The sequence below is a fragment of the Hylobates moloch genome, unplaced genomic scaffold (genome assembly GCF_009828535.3).
Source record: "Hylobates moloch isolate HMO894 unplaced genomic scaffold, HMol_V3 SCAFFOLD_8, whole genome shotgun sequence".
Lineage (NCBI taxonomy): Eukaryota > Metazoa > Chordata > Mammalia > Primates > Hylobatidae > Hylobates > Hylobates moloch.
In genome coordinates this window covers 35117480-35139684 of record NW_026652283.1, presented here as the reverse complement: position 1 = coordinate 35139684, position 22205 = coordinate 35117480, and the positions used below count along the sequence as shown (strand labels likewise).

The window sequence follows — 22205 nt, the reverse complement described above, 5'->3', positions numbered from 1 at the left end:
AACCTGTTTGTCCTCAGCGTGAGCTTTGTAAAGAGCTGTGGTCCACTCTCATTAGGGAGAACTGCACAGCCACTAAAACAAGATCGATGTGATACGGTGACACAGAGAGAAGGTCGAAATGTGCTGTCAGGTGAAAAAAGCAAATCACAGACATACGAGGCCAGCTATTTTAAAGAACACACACTCAAACTACATACGTAGTTTGGACAAGATATATGTGCATGTAAACGCACAGGAATAGATCTGAGAGGAGACACATCACACTGCTAATTGTGTTTCTCTCTAGGGAAAGAGAAGAATTTTTTGGTAAAAGGAGATTTTCACACTTTGTCTATCTGATTCTATATTATTTGAATCTTTTACCTGGTGAATTTATCCATTTTTAACATCTGTGATTAAAGGACAAAATAAAATAAATTATAAACATATGAAAATTCTAACAATAGTAGGATTAAGGCTATTTTTTCTCCTTTCAGCTTATCGGCAATTTCCAAATTTTCTAAAATGACTATGTATTACCTTTATAATAAAAAGTGGAATATATATGTTTATGACAGAATGGTGAGTAGGAAAAGCAAGTTAAAATCATGGGTACAGCCCTACCACAAGCTCAGCAAAACACACATGAATATTGAAAAGCAAAAAATATGGCAAAGGAAGGAAACGGACCAAGAGCCTCTCTGAGCTGCGCAGTTGGGAGCTGGGGATTATGAATGATTTTTTTGTTGCTAGTTTCTCTTTTTCCAAATTTCCCTTAATATGCTTATATTACTTTTTTAATATTACTTTTATAATGGAAAAAATAAATTTAATAAAATCATAATAACCGGCGATATGCAGAGTGCAGCTGGGGCCTGGAGAGGTTTACCAGGCCCTGTAATTCTTGGGTGACTCTGGGAAAAGGCAGGAGAGAAGGACAGAGGCAGAAGCACCTGCCTGGCAGCAGGGGCAACAGGGGAGGAACAAAGGCCCAGCCACTGTGGTCTCTGAAGAAAGCCTATCCACCAGGCTCCAAGGAGGACTCCGGTGGCTCCAGCCCCTTGACATTATCCCAGGATGTCCGCCTGGCACCCCAGCCTCAACCTATCCAAGACTGAGCTCACATCTTTCCCCAACCCTGTTCCTTCTCGGGGGATTCCATCACGAGGGCGGTGCCCTGGGAGTCTCCCTCACCTCCTCCCTCCCCTCACACTCCTACATCCTGTCCTCTCTTCTCCCACAATGCATCTCAGATCTGTCCACTTCTCTCCATTCCCACCACCACGGCGTTGCCCAGGCCCCCACACTCCTGAAGGTCTCCCTGCTTCCGTGCTTACCCCTGACAATCTGGTCTCCACCTAGCGGCCAGACTCGGTTTCCTCCCCCACTTAAAGACCTTCAGGGGTTCCCCACTGCCCGAGGGTCAAGTCCAAACCACTCTGTGGCCTACAGGGCCCTTCTTAATCTGGTCCCTGCTTCCTCGAAGCCTCAGCAGAACTGCGCATCGAAACAGAGTGAAGACACGGGCTCTGGAGCCACACTGCCGGCCTCTGCCTCTTACTAGCTGTAAACCGTGGTTGCACGTGGCTTTACCTTTTTCTGCCTCAGTTTCCTCATCTGTTGAATAGAGACATTAAGGTGAACTGCATGAAACTGCTGTCTTTCTAAGTCAAAACGGTCCAGTGTTCCACCTAGTACCAACAGCACACACCTCACAGGCTGCTGAAAGTACAATGAACACTGGTGAACGGACACAGGCGCTCGACTGGAGCCAGCTGCCATCATCACCGTCGTCATCACCATCTTCCGGGCCTCCCCACCCCAGACGGTCTGTCCTTCTCTTGCTTCCTACACACATACTCCCTCCGCATGTGCGGTTCCCTCTTCCTGTCCCATTTCCCTGGTTTGCTGCCAACCTTTCCTTGCCTTTTGGCTCCTCCAAGGAAGTCTTCTCTTACCCCCTAAATCTGGTCAGGGTCGTTCTCTGGATTCCCAAAGAATCTCGGGATTTCCAAAGTTCTCTATGTGAACCTAACTTTCCTGGTGAGCCCCATGGAGCAGTGACCGGCTCCTGTCGTGTCCACTGAGGGGAGAAGGGTCCTTCCAGTACTGGGTCGTTGGAAGTCCGGTGCTGTGGCTCGTCGGGGCCAACCCCGCCACCCCAAGCTTTGTGCCCTACCCCCAGGCCCTGCCCGCCCTGCTCTCACCTAGCCGGGTCCCATCCTCACCAAGTCCCCCGCTACGCCCGCCCAGTCCTCGCCGGCCCCGCCCACTCGCCGGCCCCGCCCGCGCCGCCTACCTGTGACGGTGCTGGTGGCCGGCCGCGCATGCAGCGCCACGTCGGGCTGCGGCACCGCCTGCGGATGCAGCCCGGGCACCTGCTGCAGCTTGGGCAGCGACATGACGGCTTGGCTGCTCTCGGCGGGCGCCGGCGGCACTAGCAGCGGCTGCTGCGACGAGGCCGACGTGGGCGGCAGGTGAGGCGGCCTGATCTTCTCGGCCATCAGCTGCTCCTTGATCTTGTTAATCAGGACCAGGTTGTCCAGCTGCGGGCGGAAGAGGACGGGCTGAGGAGGTCTGGACCGCGTCCCGCCCCTTCTCCAGGCCCGCTGGTCCACCCGCGAGCCCCTCGCTCCTCACCCCTCGCCCCCGCAGGCCACAGCCAAAACCCAGGGGAAGCGAAGCAGCTCCAAGGAGGGTAGGGCAGCCGGAGGGGCGACGTCAGTCTTACCTGGCTGGGCATGGTGGGAGGAGGGGGCCAGAAGTAGGGGTTGTTAAATCGAGGCTCGGCCATCCTGCGGGAAGAGAGCGACTGTCACCGGGAAGAGAGCCCTCCCCAAGGCCTGGGGCGAGCACCCCTCAGCTGCGCCCACTCAAGTCAGGGTCAGTGTCGGGGATCCATGTCCCCATGGGACCCCCAGCCTCACAGCACAGCAGGCCTCCCACCAGGCCAGGGAGCCACATCTCCAGGCTGAAAAACCTGGAATTCAGTGACACCCCTACCACCCCCCCTTAGTGGGCCCCACAGGGCAAAGGTCACATCCACACCAGAGTACTCTCAACCAGCTCCCACCCCTATCACCCCAATGCTGGCCAACCAATCTCCATCCCCCAGGAGGGCCCCAGGCTGCTGTGCCAACCCCGTGGGTTCCACACAGAGGCCCCTCAAGTCCAGAGACAAACTGGGGAGGACTGGAGCAAATCTGTAAATGCCCATCCCTGGTCCCTGCCCTTCTGCCCCCTGACCCCTTGAGTATGGACATCCTTCTCAAAATCAGGGGGCAACATGGGGTCACCAGATATAGCCTTTCTGAGGGGCAGTTTGGCAGGACAATTTACAGTGACCCAAATGATTACTGCCCTTTGACTCAAGAAATTGTACTTCTGGAAAGTTATCTTCAAGAAACAGGCCACATGTGGTTGTTCAATGTCACATGCAACATCTGACCTACAGCGACGTGGATGAGAATGCTGTAGTTACAGAGCGGGCTGAAGAGGCTGAAGCTAGGGCAGTCTGCAGCTCTTTGGTAAAAGTGTGTGACAAACTGTCTGGTGGCCCTCACCTCTGGCAAGTTCCATGGCAGGCCTGTGCAGTTAGAAGGCCTTTTCAACCAGGGCAGTATGAAGGATGGGCCTTCAAGGCTATCTCAGTCTTCCAGAAGGTTTGTCTTCCTGCGACCCTAGAGTAAGTCAAGAAGTGACTTACAGGGACCATGCCTCACAGAGGGTTTCCATTAAGTCTTGCTCCCTGTCAAGTTTCTCTTCTCTCTCTCTTACAGAAATCACTTGTCTAACTGGTATTATTGCTTAAATGAAATTGTTTATTTTGACAGGAAAGACCAAAATGAAGTGCTTTCAACCTCTTTCCCTGATCCTATGAGCTTCAGAAGCCCCTGTTGGAATGGTAGCTATAGGGCTTCGGGAGAAAACCCTCAATAAGGACACGATCTAATCTCAGTATTTTAAGAAAGAAATTTTAGATGAATTATCTCTTGTGATCCTTCCTTGAAAGTAGGCACAAGAGGTATTATTATACCATTTTATCAGTGAAGAAACTGAGGCTCAGAGAGACGGGAAGGAGACCTGTCCAAGGCCATAAGGCGAAGGTGCCACAGTCAAAACTAGAAATCAGATTTGCTCAAGCTGGTTCCTCTGGGGAATTTGCTTTGCAAACCCTAGTCTTTGGCAGAGCAAATGCCCATATGCAAATGGCTCAATATCTATATGCAAATGTCCTTACCCCTCACTCCCAGCCTGAGGGCCAGTTTGGGTCAGAGCACCCTCCTCAGGTGGCTGGGGCAGCTCCTGCCCTCTATCAGCCCTCCTGCTCCTCCATCCACAGGCACCAAGATGCTCTTCCCTCTGCCCACCCATCCCTTACAGCCCAACACAAGAAGTACTTCCTGCCTGGAGTTCTCCCTGAATGCTCCAGACCCCTGGGACGTCTCCTTTCCCAGAACAAACTCAAAATAATTATGGTGAGAAGGCTGCAAGTTACCAAGTGCCTCTCTTGTGCCAGGCACAATGACACTGAAAGGCAGGTAGGTACTCTTATCATTCCCATTTTACAGCTCAGGAAACTGAATTCAGAGAGGTGGAGTGACTTGTTCAAGGTCACACAGCAAGCAAGCAGAGAGCTGAGATTCCCACTCTAATCTGCCTGACTCCGAAGTCCAGCTCATCAGTCCCTTACCTATTCAGGGGAACGACAAACCATCCTGATCACAGGCTTGTTAATAAGCCCTACCTTAGGATGACACGGCTGTGACCCCAAAGGTGAGCACCCGCTCACACAGCAGTCTCAGGACCTGTCCCAACCCTGCTGTTGTCCACAGGGGGAAATGTGGAGGGGACTGACATGTAAAGCCAGGGTAAGGAGGCTCCACGGCGAGGGGCAGGGAGCTTGGGAATCAGATACACCTGCCATGTTCATCCGGGTATCCCCAGCACCCAGGCCCAGAGGTTATCAATAATGCGAGTTGCATAATGGAATGAATAAATGAATAATAATCAGAATGACTTTAAAGACAATCCCATACAATTATCTAGCACTGCTCACAGTTCACAAAGCTCTTCTGTGCCCACTGGCATTCTCATCGGAACCTCGGAAGGATGGCAAGCAAGGAAGAATTTTCACCCCCATTTTACGAAGGAAGAAACGAGGGCACCAGTAGGGAGGCACCTTGCTCAGGCCACATGCATGAGAAACAGGAAGCAGCACTGTGATGTGATGCTAGGTGTTAGCTCTCTAAGCCTCAGGTTTCCTCCTCTGTAAAATGGGGTGAAAACAGGCTACCCTGCCTCACTCCTGCCATGGCCCAGGACTCTGCCCACTGTACTGCGCTGCTTCTCAGACAGTTCTGGGAGATCTGTCTTTTCCTCCTCTTCAGTTCAGTTCAATGCCAAGTTCAGAGCCACTACCCTGGTCAGGAGGCTATGGGAAGAGGGGGCCTTGCCCAGGGTACCACAGCTGGGATAGAACATCCTCTCTGCCACTTATCAGACCCCTGGTCAGGCAGGGGCCACCCCTCACCCTAGTTGGGCCCCGGATCACTTAATCTGATCCACACCACCTTTGCCTGATTTCTCTGCATCATTTTATGGCTGGTTCTAAGTAATTTAATGATTCGGTCAGTGACCCTAGTCCTAGTGTCTACCTACTGTGTGACAGGCACAGGGAAGGCAGGGCAGGGGCCAGACATTTCCTGAGCTCTTCCTGCATGTCGGACACACTGCTAGGTGCTCATCAACAGCATCTCATGTGAGACTCCCAACATGCCTTTGAGGTGGGCATCCCCTGTGCAGCCCTGGGACCTGTACAAGAGGGTGGGCCCTGGCGAGAGGTGAGGGGGGAAAGCAGCCAGGGCCAGGCCAAGCCACTCAGACCTTGTCTAAGGGAGGGGCTTGAAGCCAGAAAGAGACATGGTCAGAAGTGTGTTCAGGACAGAGGGACAAGGCAGAAGGACATTCCTGGAAGAGGGCACAGCTTCAGCAAAGGCATGGAGATGTGAAAGCACAAGGCAGGCCTGGGACAGTGAACAGCACCCACAGGCACCAGGGAGAGCTGCAGAGCAGGGAGGTGGGGAGATGCAGGGCACTGAATGCCATGCTAAGATGTTGGGTTGGAATGCTGGTGGTGAGAAGGCGGCAGGAAGCATGCTGGGCCAGGGGAGCAGTGAAGCAGAGGGGACTATCTGAGGACCTGGTGAGGGCTGGGGGTGGAGACAGAGCAGCCACCCGGGGGTTGAGTGTGCAAGCCAGAATGGGCAGAGGAAACACGCTGGTGGCCAGGCCTCAGGCACGACAAAAGCCAAGACTCTCTACTGTGAGCCCCAAGACACAGGGCTGATCCTTGCAGGGGAGCAAATGTCATTTTGTTTCTCTTATTCTAAAAGGTGAAAAACAGCGGATGGGTGGATGAATGAAACACCCCTTCCAGAAAACGGCCTGCTGATGGCAGCTGGCCCATCTATCAATCTGTCCATCCATTCATACTGGACAAATCCTCTGGGCCAAACTGGGACCAGTGCTGGGGAACCTGAGCCAACTGGAAAGAACTCTGCCCTCCCCGAGCCCCAGGCTAAGTGGAGGAAGCAGACAAGTGAGCCACAAGCTTCTGCAAATAACTCCCACCTATGAGGCCAACCACACACCACCATGGCCTCCCTGAGGTCAAAGCTTATGGGCCGCCTTCCAGTCCTGTCCTCCATGGCCTCCCTGCCACCTGGCCCCTTGGAGAAGGCCTGTGTACCATGACACCTGGCTCCTCACTCTCTCAGCCTCCTTTACAGTCCCTAGCCTCTCTTCCCCACCAATTCAGCTCCTCAGGATAGAGCGGGAGCCCCCTCTCTCCCACCAGCCTCAGTTCTTGGGTGGCCCAACCACTTTAGAATCTAAATACCAGCCAAGCCCGAAGTCCCCACCTCCAGCCAGGCCTCTCCCTGACAGTCCCTTTGGCCGACTCCTGGGCTGCTCAGACTCTGCAGGCCTGAGCTAGACTTGGTCTTCCCCTATGCCATGCACCTGGTCTGGTCACCCCCAGCTCACAGCGGGACATCCCCATCTGCCCTGATGCTCCTGCAGACACACAGTGATCTACCACACTCACCCTCCCTCCCACCCACCTCAGACCCATCTCAGCCATGTCCTCAGGATTCCAGTTCCAAAATCTCTCTCAAGCCCACCCACTCTTCTCCAACAGTCCCAGCCACTGTCGCCTCACCAGGACTGTGGAACAGCCCGCTCTGTTTTGCAGCCCAACAGACCCGGGTTCCAATCTTGACTCCAACTCACCAGCTGTGTGATCTTGGGCAAGGCACTTGCTCCTGCCCCCCAGGTAAGGGATTAGCAGCCCAGAGCCAGGGACCTGACCCAGCCTGGAGAGGATCAGGGAAGACTTCCCAGGGGAGGTGATGCCTGCCTTGGGTCTTAAAGGATGAGTGGGAGTTAGCCAGGCAGAGAAGAAGTGGGAGCATTCCCAGCAGAAGCAACAGCTTGAGCAAAGGCCCCCCAGGCAAGGAGCCCAACAGCGTGAGGGGAGCCACGAGCGTTCGGTGTTGCCTGGCAGATGGGAGATGAGGCTGGAGCCGGCAGCTGGAGCCAGACCTAAAAGGCTGCTCCCTGACTCCTAGGCCTGAAGGCTAGACTTGAAGCAGTGGGTGATGGGACAGAGTCTGTGGTTGAGAAAGGCCCTCTGAGTGCCCAGCGTAGAGGGGACTAGAAAGGACAGGAGAAGAGGCAGTGGGAGGCCCCTGGGGAGCAGAGCAGAGAGGCAGGGGCTGCGCCTGGGCCAGGGAGGAGAGCGGCCAAAGAGGCCTGAAGCTGGAGGCCAAGGAAGCATGCAAGGTGCCCCCTACAGTGGAGCCCAGGAGGCCCACCGTATACCAGTGCTGACAAACACAGCCACAGGAACATGCGGACAGACAGAACCAAACCCAGACACACATGACAGATACAGACCTGTGGCCCCAAACATGGACTGATGGGGACCCAGCAGCTGCCGTGAGGAGGAACCCACAGCCACCATGACACAGGAGACCGATACGGGAGGGTAAGCACACACCTCCCCCAGGGCAGACCCAGAGGGTAGCAGCGGGAGCACTCAGGGAAGGTGGGACGAACACAATGCTTTAATCCCCCAAAGAACAAACCCTCATTGACAGAGTGCAACCTGGAATCACAGGCTCCTTACCTAGAGTGTCCTTTCCCACTTGGTGAACTTCTACTCATCCTTCAAGACCCAGCTCAAGTGTTCCCTCTTCTACGGAGCTTTCCCTGAACCCCCAGCCAGTCACTTCCTCTGTGTTCCCAACAGCACCTTGTATATGGGAATAACAATAACAATAATAACAATAATAATAATAATAAAGTGCCAGCTACCATTGATTTCAACAGCTATGTGTTGAATATGCCATGATTCACGTCACTGAATCTTCCCAATGACTCTGAGATGCACAATTAACAGAAGAAAGTGCAGCACAGAGAGATTGACCAACTTGCCCCAGATCACACAGCTAGTAAGTGATGGAGTTAGGACGCCCAGCACTGGCCCAGCACTACAGGGCCAACTGCACTCCAGGGCAGTTATATCTTCCCGGGTGTCCTCCCCACCAGACTTCAAACTCTTCACAAGTAGGGTTGGTGCTCATTCATTTCTGCCAGCCTCTAGCCCAAGGTGGCCACTTCCAATGGACTGGGAACTGTGTCAGGATATTTACAGCCATTATTTTACTTTCACGATAGACCTATTGTACAGATGAGGAAACTGAGGTCCAGAGAGGTTAAGCAAGTTGCCTTAGGTCACAGAGCTGAGTCTGAACTTGAAACCGGGTCTGTTTATCACCCTGTCCCAGAAGGGTGTCTCTCAGGCCAGCCCAGCAAGCTCCACAGAGGGGAAATGAGGGAGGGGGTACTGAGGAAGGGGTACATCAGGTGCCAGGCCCTGCCACCTGGAGACTTTCAGACCTAGACAAATGGACACAAAGAGGACAGGCAGCCCAGGGAGGAATGTCACAAGACTTACCCACTGCAAGGCAGAGGGATTCAGTAAAGCAACTTATGGCCACCCCCGACCCCCCACCCCAGCCCAACCCACAGATGTTAAAAAGTGAGATTTGGCTGGGCTGGGCATGGTTCATGCCTGTAATCCCAGCACTTTGAGAGGCTGAGGCAGGAGAATCGCTTGAGCCCAGGAGTTTGAGGCTGCAGTGAGCCATGATCACACCACTACACTCCAGCCTGGGTGACAGAGTGAGAACCTGTCTTTAAAAAGAAGACACTTGCCCAGACCCCACGGCCACATGGGAACTAGCTCCTCACAAACAAATGCGAGAGAGCAGGACCCAAAACTATCCGGACGCTGTGATTACAAAGGAGGCAAAAATAAAAACCTGCGTCAGAAAAAGCACGCTCCAGGGAGCCACACCCAGAGGGAGGCTGGGAGCAAGGCAGGAGGCAGCTGGGGCCAATCTCGGTCTTTGTCTTTGTTTCTCTGATTTCCAAATTCTCTGTAATGCTGTTCAGTTGCTTAATGAAAACAATAAATTGATTCTTAAAAAATGAAAGAAAGTAGTTGGCGGCCCAGTGCGGGGAACAGATGGAGGGTCCAGAGGCATGGGGCAGGGGGAGGTCAGGGTCAGCTGCTGGTGGGCAGGCAGTTGACTGTTGCATGCCAGGCCCTGCGCAGCCCCAGCCTCAAAGCACGCACGACTTGGAGGGTGGGTGTCAGGAAGGGCCACCTGGAAGAGGTGGCATTCAATCTGCACCATGAAGCTGATTAGGATCCTACAGGGTGGGGAGAGAAGGCGTCTGCACCACCTCCCTTGCCCTGATCCAGGCCCCCTTCAGCTCTGGCCTCAGCTGTTGTAAGAGCCTCCTCACAGGTTCCCCTACTCCACCCTCATCCTCCACTCCATTACTGCAGTCACTGTGATTTTAATAAAATAAAGGATCACAACTCTGCCCTTCCTAGGACCCTCCATAGCTCCCTACTTCCCTCCAGACAATTTCTGGATTGCTTAAGCCTTACATGTGCGGCCCCTGCCAATCTCTCTGGCTGTTCTACTTTGCACTGCCCAACCAGACTGAGCATCTCCCAGTTCCCCCAGGGCTCTGCTTCCCTTCTCACCTTCCACAGGCTGCATCCTCTCCCTGGTGCTCTCTGCCCTCCCCATTTCACTAGTGAATTCCAATGCATCCCTCAGGCCCCAGCTTACAGGCCACCTCTTCCTGGAAGCAATAGGGGACTGCTCTGCCTCCATGCCTGGGCTGCACTGCGTGCTCTCCTCTCTGCTCCCTTTGTACCCTGCATTTCCATCATCAGAACCCCTCTCACCCCATGTTCTGTCTGTTTGCTCATCCATCGCTGCTGCCAGACATGTGCTCTGTTGGGGAGGGATCATGGCTGAATCATTTATCTTTTAAGCCCTGCACGGTATCTGATAAAGGTTTGGATTAATTAATTACTTAATAATCAGGTGGGGGGAACTGAAAGGGCTGTGGCCTGAATAGAAGGAAGCCCCCTCCCCCTCCTCCAAGTCCCCTCCACCCACTCTGGCACTGTGCTGTCCTCTGTGTTACACTGTTCACTATTTCCTGTATCTAAGTCCTGTCTTCCTAATTGACCCAAGAAGGGGCTATATGTGTTCTCTGAAGACTAGCCAACCCAAAAAGGATGTTAACAGCTAATAAACACATAAAATAGTTCTGCTTCCATAGCAGTGAAAATTCAATGAGTTTAACCTGTCAAAATAGCAACAAGAAATAAGAAAATGCTAACACCCAATACTGGTGAGGGTATGGTGAAATTGGCACGCTCATGTATTATTGGCGGGAGTGTAAACTGTAACAATCATTTCTGAAATAAATCTGGCATGAATTTGTCAAGAGCTCTAAAAATGTCCAAACTTCCTGGCCTAGTGATCCCATTCTTGGTCATCCATCCCTAGAAAAATATAGAAAAAGTTATATGTACAAAGCTGTTTGCGTCAGTGGTTTTTTACAGCAGCAAAAACCTGGAACAGCCGAAATTTTAAACAGGTTCTGTTGAAGTCATGTTACTTGGTGACACAGTCTACGGTCATTAATAACAGCTAATGTTACTGGCCTTGTAATGACTCATTTAACAGTTACATTGGCCTGTCAGGAACTGAAGGCACAGAGAGATCAGGAAATTTGCCCAAAGTCAAGCACTTAAGTGTAGGATTTGAATCCAGACAATCAGGCCCTAAAGCCCATACTCTCCATCCTGACACTGGATCCATTAAAAGGAAGGATTGAAACCACTCTGCAGCCATTTAAAAAATACTTGTCATACAACAATAGTCAGGAGGGAAATGGGAAGATTTTTAAAAATTGCATGTATAGATAGAGCAAGGACATCTATATAAAAACTGGGTGTTGAGAGAAAAGAGGAGAAGAAAACACCGAAATACTAACAGTGGTGATGTTTCCGGCTTGGAGCAGGGGCAGAGACGAGGTGGCTTTTTACTTATGTCATATCCCTGTTTTCTAATTTTTCTCCATGTCACAGCTGATGGGGCGATAGGCCTGGAAGAGTATTGTTATGTGATTTTTTAAGGGAATATTTTTAATAAAACCAAAAGTTAAGCAAGCTTTGACAAAGCAAGACACCCCAAACCCCAGCCTACGGCCCTGCAAGTTTACCCAGGAGAGTGGGGCTCAGGGAGGGACAGGGGCCTGCTCAAAGTCCCACAGCAAAAGCCTCCAGCCCCACCCATGACCCCAGCCAGGAGAGCAGTCAGGAAGGGACTCCTGGTCCCATCCAGGGGCCCCAGCAGGGAGGACCAAGCCGAAGGAGAGCCTGCCCAGGGCACTAAGTCTACCGCTTAAAATCCTTCTTGGATTCCAATCACTTTTGGGGTATAGTTCAAACTCCATAATCTGATGCTAGGGTTTTCGCCAAGAAGGTCCCCTGGCCATACTCATCTCACCAGGTGTGCCCCTTGGCACCATCCCTCCAGCATCAGGGCCCCCAGAACAAGGTGATCTGATGAGCCATGCCTTTGCACAGGCTGAGCCCCTCCATCTAGGGGCCATACCACCCAGCTGGAACCCTGCCCTCAAAACTCTGCTCAGCTGGCACTACCTTGAGGAACTGTCTGGTTATCTGGTTATTTGTCCAGTCCCCCAAGTAGGCTGTGGGCTCCCCAAAAGCAGGGCTTGGTCTGGTTCTTAGTTACAATCCCTACCCCAACATAGCCCCACAGCTCACCCAGGTCTCCCTTCCTGTCTCAACTTAAAGGTCACTTTTGACGTTTCCTACATAAGAATTGGGCTACCGTGTTATACACTCCCATGGTCCCCTGCCTTCTCCCTACCCCATCTTTGTATGAATACCATGCCTCTAAATATGCTTTAGGCCTGTCTCCCCATCAGCCGTCACTGCTGCAGCCCCAGAGCCCAGCGCCAGCCATGCAGTAGGGCCTCAAGTGCCTAGTATACACTGGGTACTCAACAGATGTTCACTGAGGGAATTGATGAGGAGGCGGTCTTTCCATGTGAGCCGTGAAGATGGAGGAGTTTGCCAGGACAGTCATTGCGCAGAAGGGCAGTGTGTGCAGAGGCTGGAAAACTGTTAACTCCCTGGGAGGGCAAAGGTTTCTCAAACATAATCTCTGCCCCCAGAGAGGGGCAACAGCTACTGCCGCAGTCAGCCTGGGAGGGAAGGGAGGGTAGTGGCAGCATTCTCAGGAGGGTGAACTCATCTCACTGTGGGAAGAACAGACTTCAGGAAGGGGGAAGGGGAAATTGCAAGAGGGAGATGCCAGAGGAGGGCATGGCAGGTGGAAAGAACTGCATGTGCAAAGGCCCCGAGGCAGGAAAGCATACGGCATCACGTGGGTCAGGGGTATAGTGCAGGAATTCACAAGGGAAGAAGGGTGGGGTGGCTGGAGCCGTTCACAAAGGACCAGAGTTCCAGGCTAAGGTGCTCCGGTGAAAGAACACTGGGGGGGGGGGGACATGGGAGGTCCCTGAGCAAGGGCGGGCCATGGCCAAGGTTTTCAATGGACAAGCTGTTATGGAGCCAGAAGGATGGCCTGGAGGGAATAAGCAGATAGTCTAGGAGGGGGAAACTGAGGCTTCCCATCTTTCAGGCTCCTGAGACATGCTCAAAGTTTGCCTCCCACAGCCCCTCTACCCTCTGCCACTCCAAGCAGCTAGAACCCTGAGCCCCAGCCACTGCACCCCACCCCACTCTCAGGACCTTGGCCAGGCCTGGTGAGCCCCAGAAACACACTCCTGGGAACTTCCTTCCCCGGAAGGAAAGAGGCTCCCGGGGTCCTGGATCCAATTAGGCCGGGTTTCCGCAGCCCCGTGGGGCTGGGAAGGGCTGTTTTCATTGTGATGGCAGAGCTGATCAGAGCGGGAGGGGGTGCTGTCTGTGCCCAGGTCAGTGGGAGCTGGGAGCCTGCCCCTTCCCCTCACTGTCCCTCCCCCTCCCCAACACCCTCACCCTCTGGGCCCCCCATCCCACCTCCAGCTACCCAGAGACACCCAGGGCAGTTGACCCTCTCTGGAAGCCTCAGTGCCATCATCTACGGAAGGGGCCATGACACCCTCTCAGTTCTGAGAGAATGTTCTACAGGCTTGGAACACATCCCCCTTCCTACTTCTATTTCTCCTGGGGACCCCCAGCTCCTACCCCCACAGGGAACTCCTTCTGCTGGTATGAAATGATGATGGTAATAATAATAATAGCTGCTTCCTCCACGCCAGGCACCTTAAGATACTTTACAAGCATTTCTCACTGTGGCTCCTAACGACCCCATGAGGTAGACGCTGTGAGTGTTTTGAAATATAACATATATGTTCTCACTCATAGGTGGGAATTGAATGAGAACACATGGACACAGGAAGGGGAACATCACACTCCGGGGCCTGTTGTGGGGTGGGGGGAGAGGGGAGGGACAGCATTAGGAGATATACCTAATGCTAAATGACGAGTTAATGGGTGCAGCACACCAACATGGCACATGGATACATATGTAACAAACCTGCACATTGTGCACATGTACCCTAAAACTTAAACTATAATAATAATAATAATAAAAAGAAGAAAAAAAGAAATACAACATATATTCAGAAAGATGCTTAGAACATGAACGGACAGCTTACTGACTTACAAAGCACGTATCAGGAGACCTAAGAAGCCCTCACCCTGGGTCCTTCCTCAATGTCAGTCCCCAGGTGTCCCCCAAGCTTCTATGGTCATCGCTTCTTCGTTTGGGGTCAGCAATGAGGCTGAGAGAGGTAACTAACCCGCCCAAGGCCATGCATCTGGTGCAGGCAGAGGTAACCAGGACACTCTGGCAAGTCCGTTTTCTCTCTGGGCCTCCTTTCCTGCCTCTATAAGGTGAAGGGGTTCAACCAAATCATAGCCTGGGCTCCTGGACCCTTAAAGGGGAAATGTGACAGCTCGAGGGTTAAAAGTATGGATTCTGGAGGCAGACAGCTCCAGCTCAGGCCTTTGGGATTGTTACCTAAATCTCCAAGCCTCAACTTTCTCATCTGTAAACTAGGGATGGTCATGGTATCTCCATGGGTTGTACTGAGGACTAAGTGAGCTAATATGGGTAAAATCTTTCGAACACTGCCTGACACACAGTGAGGACTCCTGAACAGTCAGCTGCCGTTGCTGTTGCTAGGTTCTCTAAGGCCTAAGGGAGCCTTTCCCAACATTCCAAAGACCCACGTGGAAATCTGACCAGCCAGTGATGCCATCTGGGGGGTGGGGGGTGGCAGTAGCTCTGGGCAGCCTTCAGGACCCACAGGGACCATTCTTCTGACTGGCAAAGATCCAGGTCTGAGATTAAATGAAAACAGGAAAGCCAACTGCTGGACCCTGGCTCTGGCCCGGCCCCCAGGAGCTTTCTAGACAGGTCTCAGGGGTCCTGGACAGGGAACCCCTGGCAGGCAGTGAAGCCTGCTTCCCTGCTATATCCCAGGACCTCCAGGGCAGGCAGCCTGTGGGGCAGGCCTAACAGGCCTCCAGCCTGGGGTGCAGGCCAGCAGACAGAACAGGCCCCAAGCAGGCCACAGCAGCAAAGGGAGGGCTGCGCTGGGCAGAGAAAGGAATGGGGAGGGTGTGGGGTGGACAAATGGCTCGCGGGGAACAGGCCAGGGAAGACAGGCTACAGGCCCCACCAGACTCACCCTCACCTGCTGCCTCATCTCCTGCACCTTCCCTAGGTCCCAGTGCCACCACCTTCTCCTTGTCCTTGAATTTCTCACCTCGGGGTCTCTGCCCAGGCTGTTCCCTCTGCCCCTCCCCCATCATCAGTCAACATAGTGACCAAAATCTCTAATTTTAATCATCATGTGGCCGGACACGGTGGCTCACACCTGTAATCCCAGCACTCTGGGAGGCCACAGTGGGTGGATCACCTGAGGTCAGGAGTTTTGAGACCAGTGTGACCAACATGGCAAAACCCCATCTCTACTAAAAACACAAAAATTAGCCGGGTATGGTGGCACATGCCTGTAATCCCAGCTACTCTGGAGGCTGAGGCAGGAGAATTGCTTAAGCCTGGAAGGTGGAGGTTGCAGTGAGCCAAGATTGTGCCACTGCACTCCAGCCTGGGTGATAGAGCGAGACTCCATCTCAAAAAAAAAAAAAAAATCATCACCATTTGTGTGATCTTTTATATAGTGCCTGTCTACCTCCACTAGGGCAGGGACCTATATACATCAGTTTTCCTCCCATCTACCCCCAGCATCTAGCACAAAGCCTGGATATAGTAAATGCTCAAGAAATACTAGTGAATGAAAGCAGGAGATGGAAACGAGCTGCCGGCTCCACCATTTCCAGGAGGTCTAGGCCAGGTGTCGGTGCAGGTGTGAATGCAAGGGTGTGTATGAGACACACTGCACAAGGGCTAGAATTTGAGGCTATGTTATCTCAAGTGTAAATGAGTGTGTGCATGCAAGACTCAGCTACATGTAAAAACACATGTGTGCACAAGGAGGCCTGAGTGAACAGAGCTGTGTACAGATGAATACCATGCGTGTGGGAGAATGTGCAGATGATCAGGCATGTGGCTGCGTGCTGCTTCCCAGGAGAGTGCACGGTGTACGCTTGGGTATGTGGTCCTCCCAGTGGCAAGAGTGCATGCACGTGCTCCTGTGTGATGTGTGTACCGTGTGTGCATGCACACTCCAGCAGACATGCTTCCTGAACTCCTGGCTCCTAGGGATCCAGTTTAGGATATCTGTGGTGGTATTTCTGAAATAGCAGAGGAGTGCTCCACATGGGCAAGGATGGTGCAGGAGGTAGGGTCAGGGGTGGTAATGGAAAAGCTAATGGTGTGAATACGTATGAATGTATTTGAGTGTGTTGAAGGGTTGTGCCCCCTCTCAGGCAGGTGTCCCCCCACAGAGCATCAGAACCTGGAATGGCTGCGTAGACTGTCCCCTCAAGAATCCTAAAGCTGGCCAGGCACAGTGGCTCACGCCTGTAATCCCAGCACTTCGGGAGGCCGAGGCGGGCGGATCACGAGGTCAGGAGATCGAGACCATCCTGGCTAACATGGTGAAACCCCATCTCTACTAAAAATACAAAAAAATTAGCGGGGCGTGGTGGCGGGCATCTGTAGTCCCAGCTACTCAGGAGGCTGAGGCAGGAGAATGGTGTGAACCCAGGAGGCAGAGCTTACAGTGAGGGGAGATCACGCTACTGCACTCCAGCCGAGGGGACAGAGCGAGACTCCATTTCAAAAAAAAAAAAAAAAAAAAAAAGAATCCTGAAGCCTTTGCCCAAAGTTCAGAAAAGGACCCAGATGGTGGAGACCCCACCAAGGATATCCTTGTGGCCACATGGATGAGGCAGGGAACAAGGCAGGACCCCTTAGGCCCCAGAGCCAAATCCCTCAGCCTTCTCTACGCACCTTACCCACTAAAGACACTATTCAGCCACCTCCCCCAAATTCCACCCAGCCTCCAAAGCCCAGTTCCAGCCCCAGGTTCTAGAAAGCCATCCCCATCACCATGGCCCCAACCAACTCCCAATGCAGCTGGCTTCCTCAATCTCCCCCCAAGTGCCAGGCGCACCCTGTGCATCCAAAAATGTTGCCCCCATTGTACAGGGGTAGCTTCTCCGCTAGAGAAGAAGCAACTGTCCCATTGAGCACTTTCCCCTGCCTTTGATCCCCAAGGCAGACACTGTGGCAGCCTGTTGGCCTCTGGGGAGCAGAGAGAGATGCACGTGGCCTTGGATAAGGCCTGCTCCTCTCCCTTCCCACTTCAGTTTCCCCAACGGGTAGAATGAAGTTTGGCTAGATGATCTGGGATATCCACCTCGCTCCTAATAGTGCATGATTTTAGATCTCACGTGATTCTCCAAGAATTGCATATATAAATGTCATCAGATACAGACTTCATTGGAGAGACAACGGTGTCTGCTTTTCCTGAGTACACGAAGCCTGACCAATTACCCTGGATGAGTGCCGAGCACCAGGCTAGAGAGATAGGAACTCAGAAATCCTGAGGGTTCATGCGGTCTTTGTACACCAATTCATTCATTCTTACATTCAACAATGCACTGAGGCTGTCTGCCTCAAGGCTGTCTGCCTTTCTTCCCACAACCCAGTGGGAAGAAAGAGGCTACTGAAACCAGGAATCCACAAGGTCAAAGGCACTGGGAAACCATGACACTAACATCACTTCCCAGGTGTTATTCACAAGGGAGGTGCAGCACTTTACACGCTGTAAAGAAGAAAATCTTACTAGCAATGAGAACTTTCTGACAGCAGGAAGCTAGGTGGCCTGGTTAGGAGGGAGTTCACTGGAGGTTTTTCGGCAGAGATCAGGGGCCCTTTTGACAAAGGTGTGGGAAGGGGATTCCTGCTCTATGCAAGGGTCAAGTGAGGTTGGGCTTCCCCTCAACAGTTGAGGGATTCTGAGGAGTCCCAGGGTGCTAGGTTCAAATCCCAGCAACTGCTCCATGATACCTAAATATCTCTGTGCCTCAGCTTCCTCACCTGTAAATATGTTAATATTTATAAAGGCTTTTAGAACATGGTGTGGCACAAAGCGAGCCCTCTGTGATGCTAAATAAGGCAGTGAGAGTCCACTTTGTAAGATTCTAAACCTAAGACTGGATCATCCTATCATGGTAAGATTCCAAGTGTCAAAGCTTCTGAGCTGGAAAGCTTCTCAGATGCTAAAGCTCTGAGATTGGAAGAGACTGGGATTCTTAGATTCCATGATTTAATCACCTCATTATTTCCTAACAACAGCCCTGAGTCTCCCGGGGGGTGGAAGGAGAAGACAGCCCTCGGTGTAACTTTATCTCCCAGGCAATGCGCTGCCACACCTGGACTCCCTAGCATTTCCTCACCTCTACAAAAGCCCCAGCCACACCACACCAGAACCACTTGCTCACTCACACGCATGGCGCTTCAGCATGTTCTAGTGGTGTAGGCAGGCAAGAAGTGCGAATAAATAAATGAGAGGGTTTCAGATACTGATGAGAGCCACAAGAGAAAAGAAAGGGCAGCTGATGTGAGAGAGTGAGAGCAGGAAGCTATTTTAGAGCAAGTGGTCCAAGCAGACCCTCTGGGGAGGTAACATTCAAGTAGAAACCTGTGAAACGAGAAGGTGCCAGCCATGTAAACACTCAGGGAAAAGCTCTCCTGGTGGGGGAATGTGCAAAGGCCCTGCCACCAGGCTTTGTGAATTCAAGGTGCAGAACGAAACTGGTGTGTGGCTGGAGGTGGCGATGGGATGCAGGCAGCCAAGGTTGAGAGGTGGGCAGAGCCTGGACTATTAAGGGCCTTGTAGGCCCAGAAAGTACTTCGGATATTTTTTCTTATAAATGCCTAGGAAACATTAGAAAAGTTTCAGCAGGGGAATGACAAAGCAGACCAGGACTTGCAGAGTGCCCCGATCATTTGCCTCATTCTGAAACCACCAACACGGTTCTCAAAATCATGGCAGGGCCTAGGACAGTCATCAGCAATCCTTATAACTCAGTGGGTACGTACTGAGCTCCTACCACATGCCTGGCCAGGGCGGGGAGACATGTCATACACTGTCTTGATATCACTCCCAACAACCCATGAGAGATTCACAGAAAGTACCCCATTTTAGTTGAGGAAACTGAGGCTCAGAAAGGGAAAGAATGTGCTGAAAGTCACAGAAGCCATGTGACACAATGGGACCTAATCTCAGGACCCAGGTCTACCACTGTGATGGTTTATGGAACTCCTTCGGTGTCTTCAAGCTTTCCCTTCTCTGAGAGACTCCCCTGGGGACTCATGGAGGCGCTCAGCGAATACTGCCCTGGCTAGTGTTTCATGCACCTGCAGTCTCACCTCTTCTTCCTTGTTAGCTTTAGAGCCCTGGAGGACTACACTTGTATCTCACGTCTGTCCAATGTGGGCTGGGTGAGCTAAGGATTGCATAGAAGGACAGATGGGTAGATTACTGAGATGACTAACCAATAAACTAATTAATGGATAATGAAAGAATAAAGGAATGATCTGGCAACAAATGAATGAATAAAATAGCCCATGGCAGAAGGAGGAACGAATGGCTCCTCATTTTACAGAGAGACAAGACAGGGAAGTGTCTGCTCAGGGAAGGGCTAGGGCCAGCCTGGCTTCAGATCTGGTCCCCACCTCACCCTTACACCTGCTTCCTCCTTTCCATGTGGGACCAGCTTGCCTCTATCCCCCAAGACGGCAGATAGCCTATTCCCCAGTCCCTGGGACAAGTTCATGTCTCCATGGAGCGCTGGCCATTATTCCATAACACCATCGCCAGCACCACCACCCCCTAGTAATTCCTGCCATCCTGGGGCCTGTGCAGCCTGGCAATGGGTAGAGAGGCTGATTGTCCCTCTGAGTGTCACGGAGGAAGGGAGGCAGGAGATTAGGGTCTGGTTCTGAGACCCAAATCACTGACTTCCAGCCAGTAGCTTCCCCTCTCTGAGGCCAAGTGACATCCTGACATCTGAGCCTTTTCAGCTCTGACATTCTTTGGGTGGGGTGGGCCTCTGGATTTTTACACAGTCACTGGGTTCAGCAGAAGAATTAGAGAGCCCAAAACCTAGAAGAGTCCTTCCCACAGCACCAAAGTCCACCTGGGAAAAGGCCAGCGAGGAGCCTGCAGGCCTGAGTTTAAGCCTCCTCTGACACTGTTCAACCTCTCTTGAGTCTTGGTTTCCTTATAATGAGGTTCATAATCCCCACTAGGACAATTTAACCCCAACTGAGTTTCTGGGAGAACCTGATGTGATAACCACCACACCATACTGTGCAAACTGTAAAGTTCAATTCTCTCAGGAAGGATTATGATGGCAGGGGGTAGGAGGGGGTGAAGGGATCATGCTGTCCCATTGTAGTCCAGTTCTGTTCAAAACGGATCTTCCAGGGGTCCAGGACCCCCATGGAGAACAGTGGAGGGAGCCCAGCAGTGGGAGCCTGAACACCCAGGTCCCGGGCTCAGTCTCCTTCTACCTGGTAGCATGACTTCAGGCAAGTCACTTCCTCTCTGGACCTCAGTTCCTCCACCTAAAAACCACCTGGCTTGGTACCCTCTGGCCAAGGCATGCCAAGTTCCACAGCCCTGAACCCCTAACCCCAGCTTTCAACTCCCCCGACTCTGTCTTCTGGGAGCTCACTCTGTCTAGTGGAGCCAGGACACAAACCAGGAGTGAGACTAGAAGGGTCTCCCCTCCAAGAAATGCTGGGGTAGGGGACAGATGAGAGGCCAGGCCCAACACTGCCCCAGTGCCTTGGACAGCGCCAGTCACCCCAGACCTTGTGGGCCTGGCCTTCAGATCCCCCTCGGCAGCCTGCGGAGCCAACAGGCCCTGACCTGTCCGGCAAGATACTTTAGGAACTTAACCGAAGTCCAAAGTGCTTCTACCTCCAGGGCACAGGGCAGGAGTGGCAGAAAGGAATAAGAGCATACCACAGGGCTGAGGCTCACACCGAGGGGGACTAGCAAACCAGACTACCTTTCCTGTCCCTCCCCTCAGACGGGACACGCTGGGCTGCAGGCCTGCACCCAACCAAAAGTTCATCATAGGGTGGGGTCGGGGAAGACATTACCACCAGCTGCCACCTCTGGGGGCAGGAGGACAACCAGGTTGGGGAGGGGGCTCTCCAACTGCAAAGGGCCAAGCTCACTTGCCTGAGGGTCCAAGGGTCACCCCAGGGCCTGGGCGGGATTCCAGCCTACACGGGGGTCCTGGCCACCCATGAAGGAGACAGGCCCACTGCCACACACACAGCTCCCGAACGTTCCACGCTGCTCAAGGGCAGGGTGGTGGGACAGCAGGATTATTTCCTCATGCCTGGGGTCTTTGCTGGAAATCCTGGGCCCACTCTGAGCCCCTCTTGCCGGCCCTCTCCCCCAGATCCGAGGATCCAGCTCCTTACAATGCCATGTTTATAGAGCCCCTTCCAAAAAATGTTTCCCAGTTCCCCCAAAACTCCCATCCCCAACCCTCCACATCCGCCCCCCCCAACCCCCATCCCGCGCAGCTCTGAGGAAACCGGCAGTTAACTTTTCCCAAAAATCCTGCAAAGGCAGCTGGCTGGGGGAGAAATGGGCCTCGAGATCCTTTCGCGGCATTTCACCGCCTTCCAAAAAAAAAAAAAAAGAAAAGAAAAGAAAAGACAGAGAAGCAAAGCAAAGCAAACTTTCGGAGTTAACTTCAAATTCCCAGCCCTCCCCCCCCCCCCAAATCGCCCGGCAGCTTCCCTTTTTTTTTTCTTTAAAGTGCAATTGCATTGTGTCTCACCTCCCCGAAAGGCTCGCGGCTCTCGCCAAAGAAAAGGAAAAAAGCCAACCCTTCGGGTGCCCCCTCTGCTTCCAGCCGCCTCTCCCACATTCTCAGACAGTTTTATTAAAATTTTCAGACAAAAGAAAAACAAAAATGGCAGCCTGGCTTATTTTTAAAACAGGACAGGGACGCCATATTCTGCAGATCTGCAAAAAAAAGGGAGAAATCCGGCACTGGCCGCTCCACCGGGCCGGCTGCAAAGTGCGCGAACCGCGCCGTTTGCAATCCGTTTATTTGCATTAAGCCCCATGAATCATTGTTTACCGGAGAATTGCAGCAGGGTTTGAATAGCCCGGCTTAAGAAAACATACACACACGCGCGCGCACACACACACACGCACACACACTCGGAGACCAGCCCCAGACACGCCGCGGGAGACACTTCCTACCCCGCGCGCCCCGCCGCCGCCGCCGC

General features: G+C 52.6%; 1 protein-coding gene and 1 long non-coding RNA gene across 7 annotated transcripts in view; one reads left to right on the top strand and one right to left on the bottom strand.

The window, feature by feature from the left end:
* ZNF362 (zinc finger protein 362) overlaps window positions 1-22205 on the bottom strand; it is a 182285-nt gene that overhangs the window by 19749 nt on the left and 140331 nt on the right. For 4 of the 6 annotated variants that reach the window (XM_058443465.1, XM_032160149.2, XM_058443467.1 and 1 more), the window contains 2 exons: window positions 2711-2774; window positions 2279-2525 (listed from right to left, as the gene is read on the bottom strand). In XM_058443465.1, the coding sequence (XP_058299448.1) occupies window positions 2279-2525; window positions 2711-2774 (311 nt within the window). Of the gene's footprint in view, window positions 1-2278; window positions 2526-2710; window positions 2775-3542; window positions 3660-8170; window positions 8297-22205 lie in introns of those variants that run through there. The other 2 variants (XM_032160150.2, XM_032160154.2) reach the window with 2 other exon arrangements.
* Window positions 7137-8370, top strand: LOC131384137 (uncharacterized). The gene is made up of 2 exons (XR_009214700.1): window positions 7137-8029; window positions 8142-8370. It is a non-coding gene; the product is annotated as an uncharacterized LOC131384137 (long non-coding RNA).